At 42.9% G+C, this 25,082-nt stretch overlaps 1 protein-coding gene across 2 annotated transcripts in view; it reads right to left on the bottom strand.

Annotated features, from left to right (window-relative positions):
- Positions 1 to 16,445, bottom strand: part of LOC146678970 (E3 SUMO-protein ligase PIAS1-like) — a 57,664-nt gene extending 41,219 nt beyond the window's left edge. Inside the window, exon 1 of one of the 2 annotated variants that reach the window (XM_085405402.1) lies at positions 16,384 to 16,445. In XM_085405402.1, the coding sequence (XP_085261528.1) occupies positions 16,384 to 16,407 (24 nt within the window). In that variant the 5' untranslated portion in view covers positions 16,408 to 16,445. Of the gene's footprint in view, positions 1 to 1,637; positions 1,659 to 16,383 lie in introns of those variants that run through there. The other variant, XM_085405411.1, reaches the window with a different exon arrangement.
- Between the last annotated feature and the right edge of the window lie 8,637 nt (positions 16,446 to 25,082).

Here is a 25,082-nt window from a genome sequence, read left to right as displayed (position 1 = left end):
GTTTTACCTACAGAAGAAACAACGTCACAGTCAGCAAAGGAGCCTCAAAAATGTTGCTTTTCCACCAAAAGTCAACACGGTCGAAGATTCCACGAATTTTAAGAACAGATGGAACCATGCGAAAATTAATCTGCCTGTTTAACTCCACTGGCAGAGAACAAACACTGAAACATCAAGGTTCAGCTCGCAGATTTATTTTTCAGGTGCCTAACAGAGGCGTGCTGAGCAACAGGTCTCACAGACCAGCGTGAGATCTGTTCCCAGGACTTGAGAAAACAACTGGACAAAGAGTTCAATTAGATCTACACCTCCTTTCAACCTCTTTTATCACAGAACACACAGATGAAGGCATACTTTCCGACTCACCAATGACCAACTAATCTCTATAAACCACGTATATAAACATGCGGATTCGAGGCCAAATAAAGGACAAAATTTTAAGTAGACTTTTCTGTCAGTGGTCTGCTTCCAATCTGACTGCTCTTGGCCAATCAATCAAGGTTTTTTTGTTGTTGCTTTGTTTTTTTTCTTAGATTTCCACAATCATAACCAATGACAAGCAAAGCACGGTAAGGTTTGTCCAGGATATCCACTGGCTTTACAGAGAGCCCTGAAAGATGGAGGCCAGTATTGCAAAAGGCTGACAGGATCCTGATGAATAGTTAAATCAAATGCCAATCATCAGACTAGCCAGGCTTCCCGCATTAAATAGAAAAAAATATATATAACGCATAACCTAACAACCGAAAAAAACAACAAAAAAAGAGATAAGAATAAATTGAGAGTCTCTGTGTTTTTGGAGACAGTACCAGTGATCACAGAGAATAGGAGGGAGGTTTAATGAGCTGAGACTCAGCAGAATAACTGAGCTGATGTTCCCTGTGATGTACAGTTTTGTTTTTGTTGACCAAAGGGGAGCAAGATGGCATTCAGCCATACCCCACTGTTTCATCATTTCAGTGTGGATGATGAGCTGTGCAAATTGGGCACCAATAAATGGCTTTTAAAAGGATTTGTTTTTGCGTACACCTCTTTAGTGTTCACTCGGAGCTTGACTTAAAACATAAAAAAGAGAACGCACTGACATCATCTCTCCCAATAGGTCTTCAGGGCTGGGGGAACAAGAACTTCATGACCTTTTCAGGGTTTACACACAATGAAATTTAATTCCTGTATTGCTTTCTTAGCTGCGATGTAACAATTATTTATCATTATATCATATTTAAGTATTTTTCTATCATTCTGCAGTCCCAAATTCTGCGCTATTTAATTAAAGCGACATGAAATGGATGTTCTTACAAATTAAAAATGCTTCGTTTCATTTTGATTAAACTGGTCTATTATGAGCCAGTGAACTTATTTGATTTAGTAGCAACACTTCTAAAAGATCTAATGCGCAGACTAATACTCTGCAAAAAGGATTTAACCGCCTCCTGCAGCACAGTCCCACATTTAATTTATCTAATGTCTCCTGACAGCCAGCAATCACATACAAAAACACTTTACAAATAACGTTACTGCCAATGCCTGTGAGAGAAAATACTCACGACTTTTGCTAATTTAATTGCAGACTTTTTTATACCATCAGAGGCCTTTCTGAGGACACTGCGTTCAAAGCTTTTTTAGACTTTTCATACCTGCAGACACCCAGCAGATTCCTGTCAGACTGGAAAGCAGTTTGTGCGGGGGTAATAATTTGCTGTGTCCAGAGCTGTGGAGAATGATGGATAGAGGGATGATGGGGGATGGGGAAGAGAAAGCAGCTGAGCCTCCAAACCGAATGAAATTCTCCACAGCTCCAGTAAAAACACAGCGGGGAGGGGCGGGAGGGAGGAGGGTGGCCATGCTGGAGGTACATGGACGCATTAGCTGAACAGATTCACATTTACTGGTCACCACGCTGATATTGCACTGCTGAAACCCCAGCTAAGCTCTTTTGTTGGGGACATGGAAACATGTTCAAATGTTGTTGTTCTTTTGTGATTTTTAGAATATGGGTTTATTTTGCAATATTTGTAACAGATTTCAGGATGCAGCTTCTCCCTTTTGGTATGGATAGTAACATTCTTTGGGTGCAATAAGTAAAATAAAACTCATTTTATTTCTTCTCATTAATCATCATCTTCTTCTGCCTTTGGAGCCGATCCACCTAAACCTCTACGGTGAAAAATGTTAAAATTGAGCCCCTGACTGGAGACTGCCTCCTGATTCTTTTCATCATGCCTGTCCCTCAAGAACTCTAGGTGATCAAGGTTGGAGGTGTGGTCATGCACATGACTTATGAACCATACGCCTAATTTTTTAAAGCAAGTAATTTATCGAATTAAGCCAATTTCAAAGCGCCTCATCATGCAACTTCCTGCCATATTAGGTTATTTTAAAACCTTTTCACAGGAAAGAAATTTCCTCCACACAAAATTGCTCTACATGGCCTCCAGAACACACTTCACAAAAACGACCAACTGGATTCACGACTTCCAAAAGTATTTGTTGAAATCTTGCAGACATGAGAAAAATGAGTTAATGGTTTTACAATGATCATGAAATAATTTGTTCAAATACTCACACTGAAAAAAGATTTTTCTCTTCGCACTATTCAATCATTTCATGTAACCATTGTTAACTGTTGCAGTTTTGGAGTAGTTTAGTCATTTTTTTCACTAATATGCACCTGGGAGGTTGTAGTTACCATCCCTCAAGCTTTATGTGCACACAGCGCTCCCCACAGATATACTCAAGGTTACTCAGATTATGAAGTGATGATTCAACTATGAAAACGTCATGCCTTTCAAGCCTTGAAATAGATCCAAATGCCAGTCATCTTACACTTAAAACCACCAGGACTTTAACATCCAGGACACCTGAAATAACACCTCCTGCTTTTTAACTCCACTGCAGCATCAGTTTAAAAACACAGCTCTAAACTGAAAATAGCATATTCTAATGCCTGCATGCAGCATACATGGTACACGCTTTGCTCACACACCTGTTGGTGCTGCTGAGCTGCAGTAAATGCAGCGGAGCTATTATGAAAGGAAACAGGCAGCACGGGGGTCTGTCTGATGAGGTGTTGGAAAGTGGTCAGTGCCCGAGCTGCCCTAAATAGGCTGTTCTGTCAGGAGAGCCACCGGCCTCGAAAACTGCCGACTTTGACAGGCAGTGAGTTCTGGTTACTGAGAAACTCCTAATCGGTACTAGTTATCAGCTCCACGTATGTTTGAATTTGCTATTTTGGTGATAGTACTGACGTCAACTGCGTTTTCACATCATCTTGATAAAAGCTCGCTTGCCTTTTGTCTTGCTCTGTCGTCTGCGCTTTTATTTTTCTACCCAAGGTGAGAGCAAAGCAGAGGTTCTGAGTCAGAATGATTACTCAAAAACTACCGATTGAAGGAAGCATGATGGTGAAGTAGAGTGCTGGCAATCAATAAATAAGATTTTTAAAGAAACAATATATTCAACTGTTTCTAGATTCGCTCTTACTTCAGACTGCTAAAAAGTGGGCAAGCAGGGCTGTCAGACTTTCCCTAAAACAAAGAAATAACAGAATAAAGACACAAAACTCATTAAAATCACCGTTTTCTTTTATACAAAAAGGTACACCTACTGAGACCTGAGCTAGGATGCAATTTTAATTTTGCCCAGCTATCTGGGATTATTTAGACCTGAAAAGGATGCAAACTAAGCATCAAAGTAATTTTTTAAATGAAGTGCTGTATTTCAAAGTGGAGGCGTTTATTTTACAGGACAGTACAATAAAATCACCATTGCCCACTAAAGTATAGAACACAATGACAAAAATCCACAATGTAATGTCTCCATATGATTATGCAAGAGGAGACGCGCCATTCTTACTGGAAGCGTTGACATCATCGAGGCTTGTCTCGACCAGTGTGTAACATTTGTTCTGTGAGGGATTTTAAATAATGTTAATATCTTTTTGGCACTTAAAAGCCTAAAGCTCATTAATGTCTCTTCACCTTTATTTGAACTATAATAATCTTCTTTTGGATTTAAACCAAACAGAACCAGCTTTGGGACTAGCTGAAGTCAACTTTTCCCCAAATTTTTCAATCATTCGGCACTGCTACATACATTTGTAGCACTCATATTTATGGCTGCCATTAGGTATAAATTGCATCACAGTAAAGCTCAGCATTTAAATGTACAGTTACACATTTTCATCCTATTCAGATGTCCCAGGTGTCATGACAGTGTAACAATGAGCACGCATATGCAACACCAGAACAAAGTGTAATTCAGCCATCATAACTTTTCACCTGCAGCTGTGGTTTTCCTCCTGTGAAACGTCTACGTGTAATTGTCTTTTTTTTCTCAGCGTGCTTTTATCTTAATTTTAATCACACAATGCTAAAAGAGAAAGTAAGAACAGGTGCAAACAGGAAATTAGAAAACAAACACACACACACTCATTTCAGTTGTCATGCAAAGTACTTCAGTTCAATTGAGCACACACGCAAAGGGCAACCACAAAGACGGGAAAAGCACACCGCAGAACTGGCACACAAAGAGTTAGCATGTGATGAGAAATAATGCATGGGAACTCAAACACACACTCACACACACACACAACATCAGGAGCTATGCACAGCATGCTGATGCAAACCTCAAATGCACTCTTCAGCCGCATGACCGTCATATGACATGCACCCTGTCAGTGCGCCCCAGGGTGGCTGTGGCTACAATGTAGCTTGCCATCACCAGTGTGTGAATGTGTGTGTGAATGGGTGGATGACTGGATATGTAAAGCGCTTTGGGGTCCTTAGGGACTAGTAAAGCGCTATATAAATACAGGCCATTTACCATTTACCACACACCGACACTTTGCTCATGTGTACTAGACCAAACCTACACAGCAGCTGAAAAGCCACAACCGGCTCAAAAACCAACATTTCCCAGGAGCTGATCAAAGACTCAGAGATTTGTGATACCACTGATTAACTCCACTTGGGCTTAAGAAAAGATTGGGTGCGAGATTGAAATAGCCTGCTACAAATTTAGCCTGCACAGGAGGACAAATTTAGGCTCGCTTTTTTTCCATTGCCTGAGGTGACACAGAACACCATAAATATTTTCCTTCCCGCATGACGACACCGAGACTCAAGTCGCCAGACCACACCTTGATACTGAGTTAAACTTGAAGCTTGCAGCATTGGCATTAATCACTTCACACTTTGAAGCTTCGGATTAAATGTTTTATGGAAAAACTGCCTCCCAACAGAAGACGAGCTGATGTACAAGAAAAAATCTTAAATCTGCCAAATTAATATTCAAATCAGACACATTTGATGCAAGCTTGCACATTTTGATAAGCAGCAAAAATCCCAAGCGCTACTCATAGGTTTCCTCAGGCTCTGCATTACACACAGGTGAGTTCCCCATGAAAGCACCAAATAAAATCATTGAGAAGAATAAACTGTAACGCCCACACGTCCCCTTCTTTCTCTCTTCCCCTCTCATTGCTGTGCGTTTGGTTAAATAACATTTAAATGTCAATATGATCAAATGAAATTTCCATCCCCCAACAAAGATGCCGTGTTCACCGAAGACGAGCGATGCCCGACAAAAATTCAACCCAGAGTCACGACCAAAGGTCAGCTGACAGCCACAGACCCATTCATGCTGCCTTAAACCTCTCCGTGCAGGGTTGACTGGGGATAACAGCTTTTATTTAAAGAAAATTGAACATAGAAACAAACAGAAACAGTACAGTGAAACAGCAAAGTGCATAAGGTGGGTTGTATGTACCACTCGTGATCGGCAGTCTTAGCATGTGATTTTTTCTAATTGCATGTTGGGTATGATAAGAGGAACTGACTCTCTCTTTTCTTTAAAAAAAAAAAAAACTGTCACTTTGTTGTTTAATATTGAAGTTAATTTCTCTAAATCTGCATGATCTGTTAGCAAACTGAGTCATTTATTTATTGATGACTCATTTTGTTCTGTCTTTCCAGTTAGGTCACATTGGGTTTTTTTCGTGGGTTTTTTGGGCAGTGGCTATTAAGGATATTAAGTTTGGGTCAATGCCTTGTTTTTACATCCAAATCTTAATTATCAATGAAAAAGTGCGTGAAGTAATTTCGATAAATGTCGAGAAAAACAAAGAATATGCAGACAATCAATCACTGATTTATGAGGTCTACAGTACAGTGGTTTGTACATTTGCCTCTCAAGTGAAAGATCCCTGGTTCGATCTCAGGAGGAGATGCAAAAATCTCTATAGGGTTGCTTCAAGAAGGGCATCTGGTGTTAAAAGAACAAAGAAAAATCAAACATGTGGATCGACCTGCTGTGGTTGCCCCATGTGAATAAGGAGGCAGCCAAAACTAGATGCTTCTTCTTCACTATCGCAGCATATAATCACCCACAACACAGACTGCATTCATATGTGGCTTTCAAAATAAAAGACACCACCAGATTAAGCCGAAGCTGCTAATGATCAAACTGACCACTTTAAGCTTTTCTCATTCAGATCTTGGTAAGAATGATTTCAGCGTGTGTATCACTGTACGCCATTTCATCTCTAGCCTTTATACGACACCAGACCGGCGTTAGAAGCCTTGAGCAGCCAAAATTGTTTCCCTTTGAGCTCTGTGTTTGCTGGCAGAGCTAAAAAATTCACTGCAATATACTTGGTTTTGAGGAGGTGAACAGTAATGCAGTGCTTTGGAGTCCCTGGAGACTGGGAGATGGTGAGGCTAATAATGTTGTGCCAAGCAGTTTCTGCAAAGGTTTCTGCAGGATGTGTGTGTTTGCGAGTGGTTGTGTGGAGGCTGTGTAGGTGGATTTGGTGGTGATGGGGTGGGGAGCGAAGGATTTTTTTTTTTTTTTTTTTTTGGGGGGGGGGGGGGGGGGGGGAGAACTTGCACACTACCTGGCCATTATATAAAGCTCCCACTCTCGGCATGAGGGCTCTATACTGAGTGCCAGCTCCCTCCCCATCCTCCACGCCTCTTTGTCCTCCCATCCCCCCACCTCTTAGCCTTCCAGCTTCTCTGACTCAGGCTTTAACTCTGAAATACCTCCGCCCTTTGTTTTCTCTCCCTCCTGCCTCTGTAGTATCAAAACCACTGTGTGCTATATGGATCAAACAAAAGATGGTATTTGGGTCAAAAATATGGATGAGGCTATTCCTTTACCCCCGTAGCAGGATCAGATGAAGCCGCCCAGCTGGACCGACTTCAGTAATACTTCTCTTCTAATCATTAGCGCATTAAACGCTGTGCCACCATACCTGAGGCTACTGAGGTCTAGTCCCAGCATGCCATGGGCAGATAGCGGATCTAAATACCAGTCCACTTCCACGCTCAATGGCACAAGTTGTAATGGGAGGCCGTTTGTGATCTGCTGCCAGAACGTTGCAGGTACATGGTGCTGGTAGCAACCAAAGCACACAGTTAAACTGTAGCTGTAGGTGGACGCAGACAGCTGGCACGAAAAAACTGACAAAGCCGAGAGACGGCAAAGCAATCCAAACAGCTGAGCGGGAGGGAAACGCCTGTTGATTTTATTGCTGGCCTCACTTCTGTGTTAAAGAAATAAGGACGCAACTAACACTGTAAGGCTGAGAACGACAGCACCGAGTCCCGATGTGTTGCTCTGGTGAGAAAATGAAGAGCGGAGCTACGAGGAGTTTCCTCTGGCCCTCTAGTTCACCGTTTTAATCCTGTGGCGTTGGCAGAAGTCGGCGCGCATCGAGATGAAGGGGAATAGTAGAAACGGTAGCAGGAGACAGCAGGCCGTGCAGAAAACATGTTGCTGGCAAAGAGCACAGATGTCTTTTTCTTATTACGGTGGCTTCTCCAGTGTTGGGAGTCCAATCCCGAGATTCATTCAGAGAAACCCAGCAGCTTTAACGGGTGCAAGGGCCACGTCTGCACCGAATGAAGCCTCCCGATTCAATTTCTCCACGGCCTTACATCTCAAAAGATACATCGCACCGATGATTTTAAACGAGCTGTCAGTTCAAAATGAGAAAGACAACACACATCAAACCTGAGCTCGCTTTAATCCCTACACGTGCGCTCCTATTGTTCAAGCCTGTCGTCTAATTGAATTTGCTTATTCACACTTGATAGTACGGGGCGTCCCAAAAGCCCAATTCCTAAGTAACATGTTTTTGAAATTACGGCTGTGGTGTCATCAGTAACAACCTGTTTGACAAATGAAGCGGCTGCAGAGCTCGCAACAGTCCCGCCAGCCTCACTGAAAACTGTAAAAGCAATTTCTGTAAATACTTTGCCTCTGAGGTAATACTGAGCCACACTTTTACCATCATGATACAAGACTGCGACGCGAGACAACTGAAGGAGCACCGGACATTGAGTGCCCGTGAGTATGTGCCATTTTTCTATCTTTAGGTGACTGCATGATGAAGTACTGTGGAACTCCCTTGTGGAACTTTCCAAAATAACCATTTGGCAACCAAATAACTGCCACTACATCCTCACATTTTCAATCTTTCAGAAGAGAAGGGGTGTTTATTCTAAGTCTAAGTGCATCACCTAGAAAAAAGAAAATCATCTTTCACTCTGTTCATTGCACCTTCACGATGGACGCGAGTTAAACTCTCAGCTAGCTACTCGTCAGCTGTGAGATCCCTCTCTGTTGCCCCCGGGCCATTTTGCATAAAGTGCACGCTTTGCCGTTTTAAAAATAACTGTGCGAGAGAATAGCATATCTTTTGTCCAGTACGTTCCCATGATTTTGTTCTCACCGTCTTTAGTGGACACACAAATGCGTTGGCGATTCCAAGACGTGACCGTGAGCTGCTAAGCTAGGCCTGGCAGTTAGAAATGACAGCTGAGCAACTCAGGTGAGATGGAAAAGTGAGAAGCAGAGACAGAAATGTTAGTATACGCACAACTCAGCATGCATCCTCTCATTGCCCTGAAGCTAGTTAGAAAAGATGCTAACGAAGGAAAACGTCAAAGTACCAACTGCTTTTCTCGACCAACAACTGCATCCGTCTCTCCGTCTCTAGCATTAAACATCAGAGTTAGAGTAAAGAAGAAGAAGAGTGTAAGCGTATCACACCAGCTGATATAGAGTTACAACTTCACTTCAACATTAGAGGCCGTTTGTGTATTCTAGCAGGAGTTTCTGAGCACAGGGAGCCTGAAGTCATGTAGAGAGAGGGGGAGGGAGTGCACCAGGTGCTATCCAGGTTGGGTGTATGTTTACCTTCCAGCGCAGAGCTTCTAGACAGCTGTTCTGCACTGGGCCAAATCATTAAATCGTTGTGCCGCATGTGAATTTGCAGAAATCTATTCCTTTATGGGCAATAACTGTAATCCCAACCCAGAAATCCCAGCCCTCATTCTAGAGGTAAGAGGTGATCCACTGGATCATCACTGCAAGTTCACTGATTCAGTCCTTCAAGCAAAGAATGCAGATGTCTTTTCATTAATAAATAAATAAATAAATAAAAAATGGAAAAGGGCATTTTTTCCCCACTCGCAGCAGGCTACTGTCTAAAGAACCATAAGGAATATTTGGTGAATCTGTGCCATAAGCTGCCGTCAATCAGGTTGAAGGTCACTCAAGAGGCTAAACCCTGCACTAACTTCTATTATTAATCTTTATCGCTTTGAGCTACAACCGACTGTTTAGGACTCAGAGACATCATCTGCAGTCGGTTTCATTCTCCCAGTGATCACACAGGTGTCATTATATAAACATAAACATACATGAAGGGAAACGTGCAGGATCTCTTTCTAGCTGATGACACAATAATATTAAATGTTCTCTTTCTAAAACTTAACTGTGCATACAGGTATATAGCATGAAAGCCTAATTATCTGGCCAATTATGGACAAAATACAATTGCAAAGAAAACGTTAAACAACTCTTTAGTTACGCTGCCATGAGCCACATGAGCAGAATAGTATCTAGCCACGCTCACCCATGATGTCATGTGTAATTAAGCACCGATCGAAATACAGTCCCATACATTGTGCGTTTACAGCAACTACAAATATGAATTCCCATGTGTTGCCTTTGGAGTAATTTTCAGGAAGGTTTTTTTTCTTTCAGTAACTGTTTGTGTAATCTGTGTTGGAGCCTAACAAACTGCACCAAGACCCATGATTGATTGGGAGAATGACAGCGAAACCCTGATGAATATTATAAAAACCCAGAATTATTACCGCCTGGAGGTTATGCGCCTCTGGCAATGAAAGGATTTAATAGGAAGGCACCACAGATTAATGTTATCAATTCTGAATATCTGGAATATCTGAAATATGTCAGCAATAAAGGCCCCAAAACAACCAAAAAACAACAACAACAACAAAAAAAACATGCATTAATTAAACAAAAAACTTGTTTTTAAGGTCACAGTGTCCTTAGACCAAGAACAAATCTCAAACATTATGCCTCTAGCCATGTTGAGTGCTGGCACAGATGAATTAAAAACTTGTGCCACACTGCAGCAAATCATGGGTGAATTATGAATCACAAATTGCAAAGTGACAGCATAACAAACTCGGCGCACAAGTTGCACAAAGCTGCGGCTGGAGAGATTTATTAACTCCAAGGCGAGGGTCTAAAAAGCACACATGACTCCAAAAAGCCTGCAGCGGGATAACAAATAAATTCTCGCTGGAGACAAAATTCATTCATCCTCTTGATTCACACCAAAACATCTCTAATACTCAAAGATATTTAAAAAAAAGAGAGCGATATCTGCCTCTGTCTCTCTTCCAGTTGGAAACACACAATCGAGCTCCAAACTGCTGCCTACCCATGTCCATCTCAAATGTGACATGTTTCCACGGCAACAGGACTATGTAACAGATCACCACAGGAGTAATGAAAAGCTCAGTCTCGGCAGAGCAGCACAAAAAATAAAAAATATTAAGAAAACAAAACGGGGGACAAAAACAAAATCGATAACCGCATGACGGCGTGTTCTCATTGGTGGCAACATATCAGACAATAATTGAGCTTAAACGACTGAACGATCAGTCCGCGCCTCACGACAAAGTACGCTTGTTATCTGGGAGTAAAAACACCTAAACTTCACCGAATTCAGAGAAGCAGCAAAAAAATAAATAAATAAATAAAATAATTGTCCTTCTGCAGCCGTCTGTTCCTGCTGGTTCACTGCAAAGCACCTCTGACATCTCTGTAAAAGATGAGACGTGCAACATCTGGCGCACGTTTCACACTGTGAGATTTACGCCATCTGCTCTGAGCTGTCGTGCGTCTTCACCTATCACAGCTTTTGTTCTTTTTTACATTTTTGCATCTGGGATGATGCTATGAAAAGTTTTCTGGCGTAAGAACGCAACTGCGAATACCCGAACACGCGAGAGCAGTCATCACTCACACTTAGCCCCTTCCACGTTTACGTCTGCTCCTCTTTAAACTGGAAATCAGCTGCAGTGATAATGACAGTGACAATGAGAGAAATAGGCAGGTGCTGAAAGGATGTAAGGGAGCAGAGAAGAGTGCCTGTATCATTAGGGATTAACCTAGCCACAGGCTCTACAAATAGACTGTCTCCACCTATAAGCCGCCAGCGCACAGACAGTTATTTGTATTGCCAGGTTGCTGCTGCTGCTGCAGCTCCTGAGAAGAGAGAAGACAGTTCAAAGAAGCCGAGGAGGATCGGGACTCCTGTGAAACAAAATGCAACGCAACAGGACACGTTTCTTTTTTCCTTTTTGTGTGTGTGAGTGTGTGTGTGTGTGTGTGTGTGTGTGTGGGGGGAGGGGGGGTCTGGCAACATCAGAGGCTTTCACAAGCGTGGATTGCGTCTGAGAGTACATGCGTTGCAGATTCGTGCGGCAGTTCGCCACACAAAGTATGATAATAAACAGCCTGAGGCCTCCTGAAGGTAACGCGCAGCAGTGCAAACCAATATACAGTGACGTGCCAGAACAGCATGTCCCACCTCTAATGCTGTTGGTCTTTTGCCAAGGCTTGGACAAGACCTCTGAAGGTGGCTGTGATATCTGGCACTCAGACGTCAGCTCCGGATCCTTTCAGGTCCAAAACAATCGCACGGCAATAACGAGCTGGCCCTCAGGTCTTTGCACCTGCCCATTTCTCCCATACACTACACGTCCACTCGAAGATGTTCGCTGCATGTGCATGATAACTATAACATGCACTTCATCTGTAGATTAGCTGTAATACTGTGGCTCACGGGTGTGTAGCAGAACTAAAAATGACAGTTCTGGGGGGGTTTCTTAGAGCAACCCAAAACAAATGCATTTCTTCAGCACACTGTATCGGAGACTGGGTTTTCATCTGAAGAAGTCACCTTGACATTTAGGAACACTGCAATAGATATTTCTCATTATTTGGTGACATTCAAAACAATCCAGCAGACACGTCCAAACTGTGGCTGCCGTTACAGCTCGATCCACTAACTCATTAAGGAGCAAAAATAACCAGCGACTCATTTGGAAATAAATTTAAAACTTTTAATCTCTTTTTTTGGTCATTTTTTTTCCACAGGAAAAAAGCCAATTACTTTCTTTTTCAAGTTCCCTCATAAAAGAATCTGATTATTTCCCTTCTTTTTTGAACCAGCTCAATTTGTCCTCATTCAAAGACACTGTGACAGTTATTCATTAATAATGAATATTTGTCTCCCCGGCATAAAAATAAAAGACAATAAATATTCACAAACACTGTTAGAGCACTGGCTATCAACCAGATTCTTATTTTAAACATCAGAAAGTTCACATTTGTTGCTCGACTGCGACGATGGAAAACCATTTGCTGCAGCGGTACGTCTCGTACAGCAGAGAGCTGTGCTTAAAGATTGCCAGAGCGCCGATTTTAACACGCTTTCCTTTTCATTAATGCCGTTCGCTTCTTTCACACACTGTGACAGTTCCACACTTGCACAAAAAGCTCAGAAGTAGGACCAGCCAACCCAGTGCACAACATCTCAGCTATCTGATGCCACCCAAAGTGACAAAACCACAACGTGGTGTATAAGAACAGAAGAGACCCTCAATTCGTTAAAATAACACTTAAAAAGAAAATCTCAGGTGTGAAGGAGCTGCTGGAATTAAAATGGTGATGTCCTGGAGCTCATCTGATCTGCTCACATCCCCGTGAGCGACTGGAACTTTCTGACATAAACACTAAAAATCACTCAATGAAACATAAAACAAATCACAGCACATCATCCTGCAAAAATGAGTTTAAGTGAAGCCTTAAAGTGCTGAAAAGCGTATAAGCTTAATTAAAAAAACAACAACTTCAAATCCAGAAAATGAAACATAGACGCCTGTCTGTTAGAAAAGCAGCCGTTTTGTGCTTTGCCACTTTTCAATTAAAGATTTGAAACATCATCAAATCTGAATTGCAGCTTGGCCTAAACAGAAAAATAAATAAACAAATAAATAAATAAAGATAAAATTAGTTTGGTTTTATTTTTAGCTGTGTTAAAATTATCATGGGTGCACTGTGAATCATCCCCAACTGTGAGCTGACTCTATTTTCACACCCGTCTTATAAAGTGTTTTTCAGTGTCTATGTCACTTGTTTAAGGCAGGGGTAGGGTATGATTTTGGCTCTGTAACCTTTCAGCAAACTGTAATTCCTGAAAAGGAGCTGAACCTGCACCTCCTCTGGGCTTTGTTGGCCAATTACAGGTCTATGATGCATGCCCACACTCTGCAGAGAGCTGTGTGGGAGCTCCAGGAGCAGAGATGCCTGCTTTATTATTGTTTTTGTTTTCCCTTTGCCCAATTTCTGCCTAATTGCATTCATTTTTGATGGGTGCTGAAATCTTACAGCGTTAAAGCAGCTGTTAAAAAGTTGCCACAGGTCTGAGATGTGATATTAAGAATAATAATAATGGATTGCATTTATATAGCGCTTTTTTAGGCACCCAAAGCACTTTACAATTCCACTATTCATTCACTCTCACATTCACACACTGGTGGAGGCAAGCTACAGCTGTAGCCACAGCTGCCCTGGGGCAGACTGACAGAAGCGAGGCTGTCATATCGAGCCATCGGCCCCTCTGTCCAACACCAGTAGGCAACGGGTGAAGTGTCTTGCCCAAGGACACAACGACCGAGACTGTCCGAGCCGGGGCTCGAACCGGCAACCTTCCGGTTACAAGACGAACTGCCAACTCTTGAGCCACAATCGCTCCGGGCTTCAATTTTTTTTTTTTAAATTGTTTTTCATTTTTTGGACATACTTTGGATTAATAGCAAATTCCAAAACTGCAGAATCTGCGCTGCTCAGCAAGAAAGTGCATCTTTCGGAAAACTCTTTGTTCACGAGCCATTTGATTAAAATGCTTCAGGAATGGAAGGAATGCACTCTGAAATTTGCACTAGAATGATTCACTCTTACCTCGGCATCTTCTAAGAAAGACGCAATTAAAGCCCCTCAAAGTGATCAAACGCTTCCTTTCACGCAGGAGGTTTGGCAAGCAACTACTCGTTTAACAGGTGAAGTGCACCTTTTTTTAGGTTTACCAAGTGTAACAGCATACTGGGCTGTTACACTGAGCTCAGGTCGAGCATTTCAAACAAGTTCACTGCCTTACTTGTTTGAGCAGAGCTCTAGAAACACACACTTAGGACAAAAAGCAACCATACAGTTCAAGAAGTAGGGGGCAAAAAAAAAAGTGTTGTTTCTTTTTGTTTTTTTAATGCCATTGCTGCATAAACCCTTTTTCCAATTTTATTTGAATTTCTGAATACCACAGATCAGCTGAGTTGTCACTGATCTGACACTGTCCACGGGAAATCGTAAGTGCATGACCACTGTAAGTTTAACACTTTCAAAGACCTGAAACTGTAACCAATAAATCACTTTCTCAGATTCTCCTCAGCACCTTTTATGGCTCCTGTATGATGCTGCAAATCTATAAATACTCGGTGTGAAGTTTCATCAGCATTTCATCATTACTGAACAGTCAGCAGCGATCAATGCAAGAAATCCTCACCATTCTTTTCGTGCATATCAGCAGGTGCAGCATTGCACAAATCTGTTACCCCGTTCCAAACATGACGCTAAACATGCTCATCACATCGTGCTAGAGCTCAAATTTTATTTGAAGTACAATCCAAAAAAATCCACAAGGAGGGCTAGAGCCATGTTTGTGGGCTGACAGGTAATCATAAAGGCAAATCTAAAGAAAAAAGCTGATCATCAGTTCACTGCCTGGGTCTCTATGTTTTAGACAGTCTGTTTGCAGGTGATTTCTTAGATTAGGCTTTCGCACTCTTTCCCACTGGGAGATCTAGAAAACTATTTGCTGATTAAATGACAATGAAAATAAACAGCAGCTGCTGCCCTACTGCAAGCACTTAAGAAAATAAAAATGTGGAGAAAACACGTGTCTCAAAAAAAAGAGCTGCACACACACATTCATACATATCTGAAATATGAACTGCAAAGCTTTATATTAAGACCACACGTGTGTTTTCAATATAGGCAGAGGATGTATCTACAAACCTGTTCATTATAGTGAGTGCAGCTGAGCAGCAGCTGGCACAAAGGAGCATGTATAGATCCACAGATCCCGGACAGGCAGTGGAAACACACCGGGGGGGGGAGGGATCTAAAAATAGCCCAAGACTCTGATCAATAACTGTTAGATATGTTCAAACTGGGCTCTGCCACGCTGCCAAGGCAATACAGCGCATAAGGTGCGCGTCGGATGCCCTGGCGAGGAAGCCGCACCTGGTGCTGATATAACGGCAACCAGCTGCAGGAGCACCGTTAGGCGAAGCGGTGCGTCTTATTGTGCGTGTATCAACAGGTACGGAGGAGTCGCTGGTATTACTGAGCAGGCGGGATAGTGTTACTCCGCCCGCGGCCACACTCGGCCTCTGCCCGGACACCACGCACGACAGTTTCTAATTATTAATAAGTGCTCATTAATCCGGAGGGGACTTATTTCTAACGTAAACCAACAGGCGTGCAGCCGCTGTCATGTCCACACACACACTGACAGTCTGGAGGCTGTCGGCACGTCAAAGCCTGCAAACCGACATTATATTCTCCGAATTTACGAGCCGAGCGTCGGCACGGAGACAACTGCCACTGCCGCGAGGAGAAGAACCGTCTCTTTCGGGGTTAAAGAGGAGGCAGAGACTGGTTGTGAAGTGAATACCGCCCTGCCAGCATCTGGTGTGCCGAAGAAAACGGTCAGTTCAGCCAAACCAGCGCGTCTCAATATCAACATAAACATGCTCGTGCGAGCTTTGGCGCTCGCGGGTTCAATAAAGTTCCGGCAGTTTTTGCCCAATAAACACAAAATCTGACAGGATCTCTGCCCCATGAGACTTAAACCCCTGAAGAACTGTGTGACCCAACAATCGATCGCTTCGCAACCGAGTAAATTTATAATGATTTCAGGCTGCGCCTTACCTTCAGTTCCGCACTCTCCGCCATCTTGTATTTCTTTGCGCAGGCGTGGTGAGGTGTTGTCACATGACTGGGACGCGCAGAGAATCCGCAGGAGCGCGCACAGCGGTGCGTTTAGGTGCACAAATTTAAAAAAAGGAAAAACAGGAGCAAAATGAGTCTATAGACTAGAATAGTCTACAAAAGAATCGAATAGGGCAGAAATCAAGTTAGCAAATTTAAAAACAACACAGGATGACCAAAGTGCTGTACAAACTGAGAAAAAAAGAAAAGAAAAATAATATATATATAAGATAAGACACAAAATCAAAAATAACTCAATCATAAGCTAGGGAGTAAGATGTGCCTTCAGATGGGTTTTAAAAATGTTGAGTGTTGCAGAGGTAATAGTGTAAAAAGGCAGACTGTTTCAAAGTTTAGGTAACCGCAAAGGCCTGGTCTCCTCTGTGTTTTAGTCTGCTTCTAGGAACAACCACAAGCAACTGATCAGCTGACCTTAGACTGGAGTATGTTAAACTCAAGTTGAAGATAGTAGAGCAGAATGTCTGTTTCAAAACATTGCAATCAGTAATAAAACTGCTTTAATCTTTTTAAGTTAAAGATTTCAACAAAACTCACTGCAAACCTCCTTTGTGCATGTAACAGCTCGTGTCAGTCAAGTAAAAACAAAAAAACACTGCTCTAAAATGTTCAACATTTTAAAAAAAAAGTTTGGACCTTTTTCAAATTTAAATGTTGAAACAAATGAGGATTCTTTTTCTTTTCCTTTCTTTCTTTTTTTGAATATATACTAATTTCATATACAATACATAATTTCATGCCAGCAAGATATTTTTATCTTGACATATTATCTTGATATATAAGATATTTGTTTATAAAAGCTGGGGTTGCCTGGGAGAAGGGGTCTGATTATTGAAAGACCCGAAACCCCAATGACCCCAGGTTACATCACTGATGATTTGTCCAGGGGCACCAGATGATGTATCATCAGCTGTTTTCTGGAATTACCAGTGACCACCAGGTTGACCACCAAGAATAGATTGGTGACAGTTGGAAAGACAGCAGACAGCTCGGAAAGACGGCACAGGGGCAGCAAGGGGTGGCATCCCAAGTTGCATCTTGCAAGAGGAAGATCCCACTAAAGCTACAAGTCAACCTACCGGGGGGTGGAAGAGAATCCTACCAGATGGATCAAAGAAATACGACTCTTGGCAATGGAAATATGAGCAAAATCTTGGTCTGTGTCAAGCCCTGATTAACCCATCTGCACCAGAGCAGGAATTTGATGGGGAGGAGTACCTTGCAAAGTTTATAAGAACTGTCCAAAGCTACTGAGTAGTGATTTGGAGGAGGGGCAAGGTAGCAAAACAGTGGAGACAAGCGGAGGGGGGTGTGGATCCCAAAGGAGGATAAGTCCAAATACACTGATCAGTGCACGAACTCGCCCATCCTTTTTGCTCTTGCCATGAACATAACGATAACCTTTATTAGTCCAACGCGTGGGAAATTTGTTGGGTTAAGGCTGCCGACCTTTGCCAACCCTTCCGACCATACATACATTACAACATCACATGGGGAAGACAGGTCAGAGAGGTATAACAATGGAAAATGCACAACATGAGGAAAGACGGAGAAAATAGAACTCCCCCAGACTGAGCTCCAACAGGGAGATCAGTTTGAGGACAGAAAAAAACCCACCTCAGCACATAGCACTTGAATCAGCACATCTCACTACATAGAAGACATAAGCTTCGAAGGCGTTTGGAGGGGGTGAGTGTAGGTCTGTGTCAGTGTACGTGCGTATATGTGCGTGTGAGTGTGTTCCATGTTCAGCCGAGAGAAAGGTCATGTCCAACTTCATGGGCTGCATCCTCCTGAGGACCCGGCCTTCACGGTCTACATGGGCCGGGTCCTCAGAAGGTCGGGTAGGCCGGAAGTAAACGGCTGGGGAAATTGGACTAGCCTTCTGATTAGCGTCACCGCTGCACAGTTCAGAATAAATGTTTTTCAAAAACCATTGCGTCTTTTTAGTAAATGTTTTTTTCCAAAAGAAATTTCTAGAAGTTCAGAACAGTAAAATTCCCGCTTTTTAGAATGAATTAGAAGATAACTCTTACGTAGTTAAACTAAAATACTCTTTGAGAGTTAATATATAAACTCTTAACACCAAGTGTTAAATTATCAACTCCAGACAGATTTGGTGTTTAACACTAAATCAGAGTTAACGTACCAACTCTCGAAAAAGAGTTAAATTAACACTCTCTGGTGTGGACCCATATAGACACTTTAATAGTGTTGAAATCAAATCCGACAGTGTTAATTTGGACATGCTGGATTTGCTGTGTAGCTGAAGTCCGGGACAAACTGTGTTCCTTTTCACCTCAATACAAAACGCGTAATATTTTCTCTGAATACGAGACGATTCCGTTTTTTACGGGATGGTTCGCAACTCTACTAACTAACCTTATGAATAAAATAAAGTTCACCATCAGTAACATAGCACCCACCCAGCTGTATAAAACCCCGTCATGCTAGCTAGCACGCAGTACGAAAAAGTCAGCATAAAGAAAACAAACTACACCTAAACTTGGTTTATATCTGATCCAGATAGACTGCAGGTCATAACTTCTTACCTGAAGTTCAGTTCTCCTGACACTCAGACTGGCGACCCGCCTCGGGTCTCTGCTCCTCCTGCGTCCCCTTTCCCTCATCCACCTGCTGGCCTCCACCACTTGCTAATGTTACTGAATCTGTGGAAGCTCCGCGATAGCCACCGCACGGAGTAACGAATAACGACCCTATCTAAATCCCAGTAATGGTTAACGCATTCCTGATTTTGGCATAATAACTAGTTACTGTGCTCGTTACTACAATAATAATGTAGTTACTGTAACCCGTTACTTAATAACGCGTTAGTCCCAACACTGCCTGAATCAGCCTTCTGGGATTTCACCTGGATTATTGATCTTGAATCAAGACATGTGACACCAGTGTTGCTAATTAATTCAGTTAATAGGTAAATGCTCCACCTGGAACCAGAACCAGCACTGGTGTGTTTTCCTGTTCCAGTGTTTTTGAAACATCCTGCCAGCATCAAATTCAAAATGAAGATATAGTTTTCCAGATTCTGGTTTTTTTTTGTTTTGTTTTCTTGTATTTGTTTGTATTTAAAATTTTACACAGCATCCTGACTGTGTTGGAAACAAATGTCAAAGAGATTGACTTTAAATTCAACCTAAATTCAACAGAGTTTATCCATATGTGCTTCGTATTCAAGTCAAATCACGTGTAAATCAAATTAGTATAAAGAATGAGAAATGTAGCTTGAGTAATGAGAATAACCCTAATGTCTGGATTTGTGTGCGTTGGTGTGAGTCACCTTCGACTTTGGCAGATTAGCGTCTGTGTGTGTGAGACTGGCTGCAGGAATGTGGAAGATAAGAAATGTGTCTCCAGTCCATCATTCATACGATGCATGGTGCAACTGATAAACACAGAATCATAATTTACATGTGATTTTGCTGATAGTTATAAATCAGACTCATATGTCATACTCTATACTAATCAGAATATAGCCACGTATGAGTTTAACCGATATAAAGAATAAGATCAGAGTAATGAAGTGATTCTAATAACAGGCCTCTCACTGAGATTAGGTATGGAGTGGCTTGCTTGTGCTAAAGATGACCTCGGCTGTTTGCGAGAAGGATGGGAGGGGGGAGTGAGTGACACACTAAGGAGACGCTCATCTCAGAGAATCTCAGACTTTGACGTTTATAATTAAAAAAATAAAATGATATTGAATATATTGTGATTGACAAACAGAGTCATGAAGAGAACAAGTGAGAAAAAGTATTCTTATGTTACTGAGTTAAAAAGAAATTATGTCTGAATCATAAAGAGTCATGATATTCATTTGAGACTGGGCTATTGATAAATCATGAATGGAAGTAAAACAACATGTAAACTGAATCAGACATAAAGGAAACTATATTCATGTGATGGAGTTAATGACAGATCATGTTGAGTACAACACAGAAAATAAAAAAAAATGTAACCACTGTAATGAAGTGATTTTAATGTTTGAACTTTAGTTTAAATCATGTTTGTGAAAGGAGAGAGAGAGAGAGAGAGAGAGAGAGAGAGAGAAGCAACAGGGTGTGATTTAAAATAGGGCGATGTAGATGTCAAAATCTTATGATCATGGACATCAAGGAGGGGATGAGAGAGAGGAGGAGGTCTATATGGGAAAATCAGTACAAAATGTGGCTCCTATGAACACTCAGGGTTGATCTTCCTCCAGATCTTTGCATAAGTAAGAGGTCATCATCCAAAGATCCGGCCCTGGGAGTTCACAGTTGGAAAATACAGCAAGATTGGCTTTTTTGCTGCCGCGTTGGAATACAACTTCCAAGTATTAGGCTCCCTTTCTATGGGAGTACATCAACACAAACAGAGATAAGTGCATCTTCAGGCCTGGATGTGCCCATTCTCTCCTCTAAATTCTCTCTTCTCAAGATCAGAAGAGGAAGATTAGAAACCAGCATTAGTTCAGAGTACATTAATTAGATAAGTATAATTCAAGTGATTTGATTATGTGATTATTATTATTTGATTTGGCTTTTGCTTTGCTCTAAAATGCTTTAATAAAATATCCTGCATTCGAAAAGTCTAAATTCACCTTTTGACCCTTTGTGAAACAGTAAAGGTAAAAAACGGTGTATTATTATAACATCAACCAGAGGGTTCTTCCAGGTTACTCTAGCCTTAAAAATGAATGAATTTTAACCCAGTTAGTTACTAAAGGCACAAATTTAGAGGTGAGCTGCTGATAACGGGTGTGACTGATTCATGTTTAACCACAAGGCCACCCTGGCAAACACACGTCAGAGGGAGCAGGATGAGGATGAGGACCAGAAAGCAGTTAGAGCTGGGTGAATCTCCTCCCCAGCTCTATCCAAGCACCATTTGTCTACTGCGTAATGCTCATAGGATGAGAGACTCTGACTTTTTAAACAAAGAGCCGGTTCCACCCCTCTGTGTATCAGGGGTGCCCTGGTTGTGATTTATCAGACTGTTACCAATTCCCAAAACTGGTCACATTAAAAATGTAAAGATTTTACACTTAAAAAGCTTGTAAAACGTGATAGAAATATAGATGATGTAGAACCACACATTGCAGAGTACATTATTGAAAAACTGTTTCTTCTCTGGGAATAACATGCTTCTAATCATCCAGAGTATCTTTTAGATTTTTTGCACACTGTTACAAAAGTCATTACTGGCAGCTCATTTTGAGGAAATTATATCCGTGTCATCAATTGGAAGGTAATTCTTAAAATTTTGATGCATACAGACTCAGATGGTACAGTGATGAGGAAGAAGTGAGTTTGCTGCATGTATAAAACTATAAAACTCCATGCAGTGAAAAAGCTTAGTTTTACTGGTAAAGCATGGGTTTTCTACTGGGGCTTTAATGTCAGCATTAGTTCTCAAAACAGGTTATCTCTTGCTAGAAAAGGTGGTCCAAACAATCAGATCTCATCTCATATGTAGAAACTTGTATCTTGTTACCATCTGTAAAACTGTGCTATCAGTGCCAGTGAACTAGAGCTGATTAAATTCCAGCAGAAGCAACTTGATTACAGATCTGGTCTAAACTGGTCTGCTATGTGGGTATATATATATATATATATATATATATACCTACCGCAGACATGAGCGAGACAGATAAATATGAAGGCATGCCGGCTCGGACATCGCCCGGATCAACAAGGTCCGCGTCAGGTGTTGAGGAACCAGGGCACCCTGACGAAAAGTGGGCTACTGGAACAAGAAGGCATCGGTGGGCAAGAGACGAAAACAGGGCGTTGTTGGAATGCTACTACGCAAGTAACCCCGGCGGAAGGGGCTACATGAATAGGATGAGGGACCTATGGATTCTTCGATACCCAACATCCACAATGACGGCGAAACAACTAGTAGCTCAGTGTTCCAACATTCGAAAGAAGGGACTGCTCTCACAGCTAGAGATTGACGAGGTACAACACAAATGCTACGGCAAGGAGGAGTCAGGACGCCAGGTCAGGGGGGCGATATCATCACCCCCACCCGAGATTGGGTACATAGCCCCAAGTGCGATAGGAGAAGGATCGTTGAGTGCGAGAGGAACTGACCTGAAAAATAGGATCATGGCCAAGCTTGAAACCTGGATCCCCCGTAGCCGGTTACCAAGATTACGTGAAATACCCTCAAAAGGTCTGCTAGATGATGTTAATGCAGCACTACGGACAATACCTACAACCACGATTACCGACACTAACAAGCTGATCTACAATACGGCAGCAGTGATCAGTGAGATGCTTGGCTACAAGTTGAACAGCGACAAGGGGCAGTACCCTCCATGGAGAAGGAGGCTAGAGGGCAAGATCAAAGTAGCACGGAGGGAGGTTAGCCAACTAACGGAGTTGCAGAAAGGTGCGACAAATAAGGTGCCTAAGAAATACAGCAAGCTGTCCATACCTGAGGCCTTGGAAACTGCCAAGCAAAGACTCACAGCCTTGGCCAGCCGCTTGAGGAGGTACACCAGAGAGATAGAAGGCAGGAGAATAAACCAGCTGTTCTCCACAGAACCAGCAAAGGTGTACTCTCAGTGGCAAGGGAACAATAAGAGAACAGCACCACCAAGGCTGGAGACGGAGCAATACTGGAAGAGCATATGGGAGAAGGATGCAACCCATAACGGCAATGCTCAGTGGCTAGAGGATCTGAGGGCAGACCACAGCGACCTCCCTGAACAGGGTCCAGTAACCATCACAGTGGCAGATATCCAAGAAAGGGTCTCCAGTATGAAGAGTTGGACAGCACCAGGGCCCGACATGGTTCACGCCTACTGGCTGAAGAAGCTGACTGCACTCCACGAGCGTCTGGCAGCACAAATGAACCAGCTGCTAGTTAACGAGAGACACCCGGAATGGCTAACTGAAGGCCGGACGGTCCTGATCCCCAAGGACCCCAAGAAGGGACCGGTCCCCTCCAACTACCGACCAATAACCTGCCTCAGTACTACATGGAAGCTCCTGTCAGGCATCATATCGGCTAAGATGAACAGGCACATGGGTCAATACATGAGCGGGACACAGAAAGGAATTGGCAAGAATACCAGAGGCGCAAAACACCAGCTACTGGTAGACAGAACAATCAGCCGAGACTGCAAGACCAGACTGACCAACCTGTGCACTGCCTGGATTGATTACAAGAAGGCCTATGACTCAATGCCCCACAGCTGGATACTGGAATGCCTAGAATTGTACAAGATCAATGGGACCCTAAGAGCCTTCATCAGGAACTCAATGGGGATGTGGCGTACAACACTAGAGGCCAACTCCAAGCCCATAGCACAAGTCACCATCAAGTGCGGGATCTACCACTGCTGTTCTGCATAGGCCTGAACCCCCTCAGTGAGATCATTAACAAGACTGGCTACGGATACCGACTACGGAACGGAGCAGTTGTCAGCCACCTCCTGTACATGGATGACATCAAGCTGTATGCCAAGAGTGAACGAGACATCGATTCACTGATCCACACTACCAGGCTATACAGCAATGACATTGGAATGTCGTTCGGACTGGAGAAGTGTAGTCGGATGGTATCAAAGAGAGGGAAGGTAGTCAGAACTGAGGGGATTGAACTACCAGAAGGCAACATTGCAGACATAGAGGACAGTTACAAGTACCTGGGGATCCTGCAGGCGAATGGGAACCATGAAGAGGCCGCTAGAAAAGCTGCAACCACCAAGTACCTGCAGAGGGTCAGGCAAGTCCTGAGGAGTCAGCTGAATGGTAAGAACAAGATCCGGGCCATCAACACGTACGCCCTGCCCGTGATCAGGTACCCTGCTGGGGTAATAGGCTGGCCAAAGGAGGAGATAGAAGCCACTGACATAAAGACAAGAAAGCTCCTTACCATGCATGGAGGGTTTCACCCCAAGTCCAGCACCCTGAGGCTGTACGCTAAGCGGAAGGAAGGGGGCCGGGGACTGGTGAGTGTCAGCACCACAGTCCAGGATGAGACAAGGAACATCCAAGAATACATTGGGAAGATGGCCCCAACTGACCGAGTGCTCAGTGAATACCTCAGGCAGCAGAAACCCAAGAAAGAGGAGGGAGACGAGGAACCATCATGGAAGGACAGGCCCCTGCACGGTATGTACCACCGGCAGATAGAGGAGGTGGCTGATATCCAGAAATCCTACCAGTGGCTGGACAAAGCTGGACTGAAAGACAGCACAGAGGCACTAATCATGGCAGCACAGGAACAAGCTCTGAGCACAAGATCCATAAAGGCTGGGGTCTATCACACCAGGCAAGACCCCAGGCGCAGGCTGTGTAAAGATGCCCCAGAGACATGATCGGAAGGTCGGCGGTTCGAATCCACTTAACGGCTACCCTAAGGTACCCCTGAGCAAGGTACCGTCCCTACACACTGCTCCCCGGGCGCCTGCTTAGTGGGCTGCCCACTGCTTCACTGAGTGAATGGGTCAAATGCAGAGAAAAACAAGTAATTTCCCCATGGGGATCAATAAAGTATCTATTATTATTATTAACAGCAGGGTGCAAGATGCTAGCAGGCAAGGCATACATGGAACGCCATAACCAAGTGGCCGGCATAGTGTACAGGAACATCTGTGCCGAGTATAA

This window comes from Rhamphochromis longiceps, linkage group LG1 (genome assembly GCF_057381845.1).
Source record: "Rhamphochromis longiceps isolate RC_006_pf linkage group LG1, R_longiceps_female_GT1.1, whole genome shotgun sequence".
NCBI classification, from domain to species: Eukaryota; Metazoa; Chordata; class Actinopteri; order Cichliformes; family Cichlidae; genus Rhamphochromis; species Rhamphochromis longiceps.
Note: the sequence above shows the minus strand (reverse complement) of the source record. Positions and strands in the feature narration are given on the sequence as shown.